General features: G+C 43.6%; 1 protein-coding gene across 1 annotated transcript; it reads left to right on the top strand.

Annotated features, from left to right (window-relative positions):
• The first annotated feature begins 2,610 nt into the window (after positions 1–2,610).
• Positions 2,611–5,177, top strand: LOC133889713 (ribosome biogenesis regulatory protein homolog). Its single transcript, XM_062330171.1, has 8 exons — positions 2,611–2,770; positions 2,861–3,011; positions 3,505–3,556; positions 3,653–3,781; positions 4,113–4,230; positions 4,384–4,570; positions 4,668–4,781; positions 4,888–5,177. The coding sequence occupies exons 1-8, from the start codon at positions 2,679–2,681 to the stop codon at positions 5,011–5,013; spliced, it is 969 nt and encodes a 322-aa protein (XP_062186155.1). The 5' UTR covers positions 2,611–2,678; the 3' UTR covers positions 5,014–5,177.
• The last annotated feature ends 3,951 nt before the right edge of the window (positions 5,178–9,128 follow it).

The raw sequence follows: 9,128 nt of genomic DNA, 5'->3' as shown, positions 1-9,128 counted from the left end.
TAACAAACTCTGTGATCTAAAAAACGTCAGAAAACTAACAAGAGGCCGGAGAATCCAAGTTGAAGTCGGAACATCTGGGTTCTGAAACCTCTGGGTTGTACTCTAGACGAGGGTTCTCAGTTAGCTATTTTTTAATTAACTCAGAAGTTTCAGGCTGAGTCCGGAACCTCCGAGTTATGCCGAAATGTCCGGCAAGCTGTAGTGTGGAAAGATCGGTGGCGACGAGCTGTAGTGGCAAGCAATGGCTATGGTGGCAATAAGGCGGCGGGTGCGTCATGCTGGCCTTGAGGAACAGGACAGCGGCCGACGATATTTCCCCACGGCATGGGCGCACTTCTCCATCAACGCACGTGCGTAGGTGCAAAAGTCGCACGACGGCAACGGCATGGGCAGCGCGAGTATGGGCAGAGAGAGAGAGAGAGAGAGAGAGAGAGAGAGAGAGAGAGAGAGAAGAGAGAAGAGAGAGTGAGAGGGCGAAGGGTGTCACGATGATATTTCCTGGTGAGGGAGAGAGAGGCTGCAGTCGCGGTGGTGAGTGACGTAGTGCTAGAGGAGAGGGTGACGGAGGTGCGAGCGGGCGACTGGCTGATGAGCGACACGCGGACGGCCGAGCTCGTGCGCGGGCGGGCGAGCAGGCCGGAGATGTAGGAGTTGGGCTGCGTGAGGTTGCGGTAGCCTGCGCGAGCGGGAGAAAAGGGAAAAGAGGTCGGGCCGGCTACTGTGGGCGGCACAAGGGCGAAAGGAGAGAAAAAACTGGTCCGTGGAGAAAGAAAAGGGAAAAAGAAAAGGAAAAGAGAAATGGTCTTGGGATGGATTCAAAAGATAGTTTTTATTTGAATTTGGTCTTGGCATAAATTCAAATAGGAAGATTTGAATTGTGATTTAGATTTGGATCTTGAGACTTGGAAGATGATTTGAACCAAAGATTTGAATGCAATTTGGATTTGAGCTGAATAGGAACTAAGAATAGATTTGAATTGAGAGACATCCAATTTCAAATCTCCACACACAGAACCATAAAAACCATTAACCAATGCATATGAACTAATTTAATGTGGGGACTGTTTTAGAAATAACTCTAGTGCATTCTGGAATACCTAGACAGTTTAACACATTTAGATATGTGTATAAACCTATAAGTATAATCCCTTGATTTTAATTGGTTTAAGTAATCACAATTTTTTTTAATCTAGAGCGAAATTTGTTATTAATTAGTATGCTTAACTCAGGATATTATAACCTACATTGACCGTGACTCCGAGCAGGCTGTCAAGGCATGCCTCAAGCGTAAGAGGATCAAGTCCGACCTCGTTGAAGAGAAATGATAGGAGCACATGATCCCACGCCATATTGAGCATGCATAGAAGTCTCTAGCCAGGGCCAATGATGGTGATGATGCTAATGATGCCAAGGGCGAGTTGGAGTCTGAGTCCCGATCTAATAGTGAAGAAGAGTATTCATGCTCAGATGATGATTGAGGGGATGACGCAAAAGAGGGAAGGTTGTAATAGCGCTTTAGAAGGCTGCGTCGGGATCAAAGGTTAACCATTTTGAGGATAAGTCATCGTATGTGAGCTTTGGAAGCAGACAATGGATCTCGCATGAAGTCATCGTTAGATCTAATGGGCGCCTGAAACCGGCAAGTGCGGGTGCAGAATTCCACCTGTTGTCCGAGGTTTTGGTTAGGAATCCGGGTTTTGTGGTGAGTGGGTTTTTGCTCGATCTACTCTCAATCTGACCTATTGCCATCCTATATGAGCAACACTCTCACATACATCACAAAACAAAGCGGGAGTGCAATATGCAGTAGCATGACCTCCTGTGAAACATCTAAAGCAACATTTTTGTTTCATATAAGTGATGTCCTTTTTGTTGTCCTTAATAACAGGTGTTTTCATCGTGACCTCATCTGTCATCTGGGTGTAACTACATACCGCTTGTAATACTTTCTCAGACGAGTAATACATAGAAGGACAGCTATCAATTGAATGCAGATCTAGCATGGCCAAAACTACACATCTAATTGCTGGGCTCCATGAGCATACTAGTGAACTTACTGATGAATCAACCTGACATGCCTATCCACCACTCCGAATTTCCAAAAAAATCGGTGGGGATGACCTAGGATAGCACGGATTTTGATATTGGCTCTGCTAAAAGTAGCGCAATCTTCTTAAACTAAAGTAGTGTTTGGTTAGAGAGCGAGATAAAATAAGATGATTCTATTTGTATATTTGAGAATTGGATTATTACATTCATATATAGATATTTGTTTAGTGGATGGAATTAAACAAAGTTCATTTTAATACCTCAGATCCACCATCAATATCATGTTCAAAGTGAGACGGCTGCGTTTCACTATTTTTTAACGATTTCGTTCAAAATCTTTAAAAAATAATTACTAATTCAAAATTATTTTATTTTATTACTCTTTATCCAAACAGCTCATGATCCACTCCGTCCTATCCATCCCACTAACCGAACACTACATAAATGGGCCGCTCAGAAGTCTAGGAATAGCACGAAGTGGGCTGCTCAGGACCGCGAGAAGCAGGAGTCTTAAATGGGCCGGGCGCCCCCCAAGTAAGCATAGCATCCCTAGTACCTCGCCGCGCCGCGCCGCTGCCGCACCGCGTCTTTCCCCACCCGCGAGCCTCCACGCACCCACCGGCGCAGCCATGGCCGCCGCCACCTCTAACTACGAGGTGGACCTCGGAAACGTCATGGCGTACGACCCGTCGCATCACATCGCCGCCGCGCCCTCCTCCAGGCTCGTCCCCCTTTCGCACGAACGAGCAGTAGTCATACCTGGTCCCTCTTGCGCTGTGCTGTTTACTGACAAATTTGGAGATGGATGCAGGGAGGAGCTGAGGGAGGAGTGCCTGCGGAAGGCGACAGAGCTGGCGCAGGCTGTGGCCGATGTCCTCTTCGCGCTTCCGCCCAGCGAGGACCGTGACGGCCCTATCGTCCGCGTCCCGCCGCCCACCACCCGCCTCCCCCGCGAGAAGCATGTGATAAGAGAACCTCCCCCTCATATACTCTCTGCATCCTCGCGATCTCGGGAGCATCCTTTGCTGTTGATCTGCCCTACAATCGTATAAAACTGTAGGCTTAGCTTTGTGCGTGCGAATGACAGTGATACGTGGGTGTTCTACCTGTACTCCTTACTTGCTGTGGCTAAAAAATTAGATTGGGATGTGACTACAGGAAGCGTTTCGATGCATTTGCTCATACTGATGTTTATTTCCGTGCCTAACTTTTGGGAATTCTGTCAAACATGCAACTAGAGTTAAGCCAAATGGGAAGTAACTCTAGCTACCGGTGTATTATTTTTGTTCATGTTTATATAGGTTCCTGCATTGCACTAATCAATGGGAGTAGAAATCAAGCTGAACGAATGACATAAGGTTCTTATGTTGATGTATGCATGTATTTGCCACATATGCACTGATGAATGCATCTTTGAGGCGCTTCACTTCTGTAACCTATTTCTCTTTTCAACAGCTACCAAAACCGAAGCCGCCTACTAAATGGGAGCAGTTTGCAAAGATGAAAGGTGAACACTTTCTATGTATTATTGTTGGCTTTTGAACTAGTTTTTGATGGAAGTCCATTCCTCTCTTCTGGTTCCATTAATGAATGTTACTTACAGGGATTACGAAGCGCAAGAAGAACAAGCGTGAATGGGATGAGCAAACACAATCCTGGAAGCGGACTTATGGCTATGATCGTGTTAATGATGACAAAGACATTCCAATCATTGAAGCCAAAGCGACAGATGGTTAGTAATTTGTCTTCTTGAACTTTTGCCAAAAAACCTGCTGTGCAACAAGACTATTGCCTTTCCCCCCGTCCAGCAGCCTATTGCAGTTATCATATTCTACACAGTAATTTTTTAACAACCTACTCGCTTCTGCTTACGTACGCTTACTTAGTCCTCCATTTTTTATATGCAATGTTTTTACCCCCATTCATCTTGGATAAGTAGTTACTTTTGTTGTTCAAGACTGACTGGATCTGACAAATCTTTGTTATCAACCTTACTTATTCAGAAGGTAAATACTTTGGTTTGACAACCTGATACCCCTTAATCGACAATTCATTTGTTACAGAGCCTGGTGTTGATCCTTTTGCTCAAAGAAGGGATGAGAAGAAGCAGCGGGTCGAAAAGCAAGAAAAGAACAGACTAGAGAACTTAAAGAGAGCTGCAAAAGTTGGTGCTTTGCCAAGGTTGTGATCATTTACTAGTAACTAATGGTTTTTATCTACCTAGCCTATGAATTCCTTCTTGTACCAGTAAGGAACCTTGTAGAATTATTCAATACCATACATTATCAGGTCAAGCTTCTCATCTAACAGCTCTCCAATTTCTTTCGTATGCAGTCATATACAGCTTGCTGCAACAGCTTTGCCGATCACAGGAACTAAAGCTGATCTTCCAAAAAAGTCTAGAACAGAGGATCTTGAGGATGTTGCGGGCATGGCATCATCAGCAACAGCAAGTGGTGGGAAGTTCGATGAAAAGTTGCCTGGCGAGAAACCTCCAAAGCACCCTGGCAAACATAGAAAGGTTTTTATATCTGAAATTCTGAACACTTTTGCTTTCCTTGTGTCCCTTCCTTTGTAGGCTGATATTGTGCACTAGCTGAATTGTGTCGTTTCTGCAGTTCCTTCCTGTTGTTGAAGGGAAAGGAATGGGCAACCTGGAGAAACAGCAAAATGACAGAATCCTAAACTCTCTACTTGCCAAAAGCTCAGAGGAACAGATTGATGTCGGCAAGGCAAGCTCTGGGATTCAATGTCTTACACCAAATTATGTTTTGCCAAACATAATTGGCAGTGCTCCTTGTTTGATTGTTTGAGCTAACAGCTGCTGTCAATAACCAGGCAATTACAATGTACAAGGTGAAGAAGGAAAAGCAAAGAAGGAAAGACAAAGATATGTCTTCTAAATCGAACAAGCTTAAGCCTCAGAAGAAACCGCACAAGGAATCATCAAAGAAAAATGCTTAGGTCCACATATTTGTTGTGACTTGCTGTAGGAGCTGAGCACATTTTTTAAGCCTCAAGGAAACCTAGCAAATTTTACTTGGTATTTGTCCTGTTTAAATCCATGAGAGAAATATTGTTATTTCGTTTGTTGGTTATGACACGAACCAGAATGTTGTTATCGCATAGCTGACCTTATTTGCGCGCATTAGAGTTTTGAAAATTGTGTGATGATGAGTACATCCATCCTCCTTGTTCATGAGTTTTTTACCTCGAATTTTAGGCGTCCGTGGCAACGGCAATTATGGATTATCTGGTAGTTATTTCATTTACCGACCACCCAAGGCGAAAGTTTCTCCTTTTCATTTTTCACTCTACAGATCAAATCATATTCATCCAACATTTATGTCCTGCTGCTATCATCAAAACTGGTGGAGTTGTTCAATATATATCGTGGATCTAGGTTTTCACGATTTTTTGTGTCACCATATTTTTTGGAGCCTGAAATTTTGTAGGGTGCTTCTATGATCCATTACGCGTCTTTATGATTTTTTCTGGGATGTGTGCGCATCCGAGGACCTGTCGTGGTCGTTGTTCAGTTTGCCGACCTCCCCGGCCTCAGTTTGACGGTGGTTGCTAGGATGCATGCATGCTTGGGCGAAAACGGCATTTGATGAATCAAGACGCTCCTGCATAATGTTGTGCTTCTTGTGAAGATCGTTGTACAGAGGTGCCTCACACGCTCCTTAATTTCTCTTCAACTATATGTCGTCCTGTGCTGAACTTCTCAACATATGCCATACGGGAAAGAATTCCTGAGAGTACCAGATCGAACTCGATCGAAATGTGGCACTTCCATTCATGGCTAGTCATTTCTACTCATAATTTCCATGGTGCATGCCGTTTACTGCCTCCCAAAGACATTGAATCACATGACAGATTGGGAACCCATCTGTCTGCTCTTTACTTTGTTGCAAAACGCAACCGGCTGAAGTAGCATTCTGATGGCTCACGTTTGATTGATCGTTTGATATCACCGATGTGCACTGAGCTGATGTTCGTCAAATGCTACCATTGGATGCCATTGGTGCACACAAGGTGTAGTGGTGAACTGGTGATGATAGTTAATTTGTTTCTGACGAGAAGCAAATAAAATAAATGGTTTCATCTAGTAAAGTGATCACACCAAACTTCCCCTTCACATTACACGAAGAGGCGCCATACATATGTTTCGCACAGTGTAGCTCTGCGTGTTATGAATCTGCAGTCTGCACGCCCAAGTTCTCAAGCCCAAATTCTCTTTTTTAGTCCTCCCCTAGGGAGAAAATTAGACTCTGAAATATGGTACGATGATGCGGCTATCTATCCCCTCTCTCCATGACTTTTTGCTCGATTTTTGCGGCGGCAAATGGGGATATCCTGCCGACCACCCCATGCCGAAGTTTGTCTTCTTCATTTCTCCCTGTATAGATCACACCAGACTCTGAAATTTATCACGATTGCGCCGCTCTCCATTCCCCTTTTCCATGATTTTTTGTTCGATTTTTGCGCATCTGTCTCACAGGCGAATTGGGATTATCTTGTGTGACGAGGGTGGTCGTTGTTGCATTTACCGATCACCCCATGGTTTCTCCCTGTACAGACCACATCAAAGCCTAAAATTTTGTATGTCCTTCTTCCATCTATTCCTCGTCTCCATGATTTTTTCTGGGTTTTCTCGCGCACCCGTGACGCCGGAAAACGGGACCTGCCATGGTGGTTGTTCGCTTTCCCTAGCCCGGACCCTCCCAGGCCTCTCTGTTGGACGCTGCTGCCTGCATGCGTATGGTGAAAACGTACCATGCCTGGATCCAAGACGCGCATGCTTGTGTACAGTGCTTCTTGTGAAGATTGTTTGTTGCACAAATGCGTCTTCCACTCCCTTCTCCTTCGTTTATCATGAATCAGCATTCATTCAGGAGACTCATGTTTGATCTTTGTGTTGGCAATGTGGTAGATTCGGTATCATGAAATCAGCATGATGTGCTGCTGCTCTAAGCTGAGGTGCAGATCAATGTTTCTTAAAACAGCATTAATTCTTGGGACTGTCTTATTTGCCTGTTGTTGGATCCTTGCCATTGCTATAGATTACGGTAGCAAATTCTATAGTAATTTTCTATAAAAGATCTTCGTAAGACTACGATCTAACCGTATATTTTTTATCTAATGACTGAATTAAAAAAGAGAGAGGAGACATATGTTATCACAGAAAAAGATTTTCGTAAAATCCGATCCTATAAAATTTGTTTCATAGATCACCACGTGATTCCTCCGAGAATCACACCAAAAACGCAGGACAGGTGTAGTGTGGAATCCTATTAGCCACTGCACCCGCGACATTATCAGTGTTGCTGTTCAGTGCTCAGCCTGCTCTATGACTAGGAAGCACATTAGATTCCACCTGAATCATAATGAAATGCTACTGTTAGCTGCCATTGGTGTTTCAGTTCACAAAGGACATCGGCTACTGCGAAAAGCGGTGTGAATTTGACATCAACCAGCAACAGGCTTATGTTTCTATCTGATACAAGCAACAGCAGTATACATTTGCCGAGTTGATGTCACGTCTCGTGTGGAAACCGAAATGCTGTTTGTGAGGAAAGTGATCAACTTGGGGATCTCTTGCTTTTAGTTTCAAGGGGAGTGGTGCGGATAAGGGCCACTGCACTCTTCTGATGATCTGATCGATGCTGGCCTGCTGGGGCTTGAGCGAGCAATATTTGGTTAGTGTGACGAAAATAGTTTTATTAGTTTATGATTATAATTTTAGTGATTAATGATAGTATAGTTATTAAGATTAATATTTTTATAAAAATATATGTTAGTAGGTCTTATAGATACAATACAGTACATTAAGAAGTCATCGTAGTCAGAATAAAATTTGATTGAACTGAAAAAGTCATATAAAGATTTGCTCTACCGGACGGTCCGATGCAGAGTAGTTTTCACTCACCAGAGTATTTCTGACAAACGCGGAGAAGGCTGAGGATCTCACCGGATAGTCCGGTCATCTGCACTGAGTAACACCGGAGTATTTTCTGCAGAGAAGAACACAAGTGCAGAAGACTGAATATCAACCCACCGGATGGTCCAGTGGTTGGTTTGTGCATACCGAATTATTGCACCGGAATATTTTACATAGAGAGACTGTAAAGGTTCGGATGTCTCAAGATAACTCACCGGAAGGTCCGGTGATAGATTTAAATGTATACCGGAGGGTCCGGTGTTCATAGAGGCATTGAGTGGAGTTTTAACAGCTAGTTTTCTGAGGTTGTACTCACCAGATGATTCTGTGTTAGTACTTCTATTCTTATTAGATTATCTGGTGTTAACAGTTTTTCTGAGTTGTTGAGAAAACGGCTAGTTGGTGGATTTAAAGCTATAAATATCCCTCTTAGTCATTTGAAGGTGTGACATGTTATTGGAGTCTAGAGAAGTCCATATACATCTGAGAAGACACTAAAGACACCAAAGTGCTTAAAGTGATCATACAAGGCGATTAAGCACAAGATTAGATAGTGTTTAGTGCTTATAGGTCTAGAGAGAGTTGTAGCTAGGTGTTGCAGCTTGAAGAAGGGTCAAGGAGTGATCATAGCCTTGATGGCTCAAGCTTGTTGACCCTCCGACTTGGTGTGAAGCGGCGGTAAGACACGTGTATGAGGACGCGGAGACTCTTGCCTTGGTGGCTCAAGCTGCGAAGTGATCACGACGGAAAGTGATCGGAAGAGAGGCTACTGATGAGATCTTATCTTGGTGGCTTGGTGGCTCATCCGGTTTAAGGCCTTGCCTTGGCGGCTCAAGAGTCGTGACCGGGTGTCGATCATGAGCATATCCTTGGTGGAGCTCCAATGTGAACTAGGGGTAGCATTCATGCTATCGATACCATAAGATAAAAATCTCTTATACCGAGTTTGTCTCTCTACTTTATTTACATTTTTGCATTTATATACTTGCAATTTACCTTGCTAGAGTAGGTTGCGATCCTCTTGAGCGGTAGAGTAGACACATTAGATAAATTTAGAGTATATTTATATAGAAATTAAGATATATTTATATTGTGAAGTTTTTGGAGCCAATTTGATTTAGATTTCGAAGTGTCC

The sequence above is a fragment of the Phragmites australis genome, chromosome 13 (genome assembly GCF_958298935.1).
Source record: "Phragmites australis chromosome 13, lpPhrAust1.1, whole genome shotgun sequence".
NCBI lineage: Eukaryota > Viridiplantae > Streptophyta > Magnoliopsida > Poales > Poaceae > Phragmites > Phragmites australis.
This window is presented reverse-complemented; position numbering and strand designations above follow the sequence as displayed.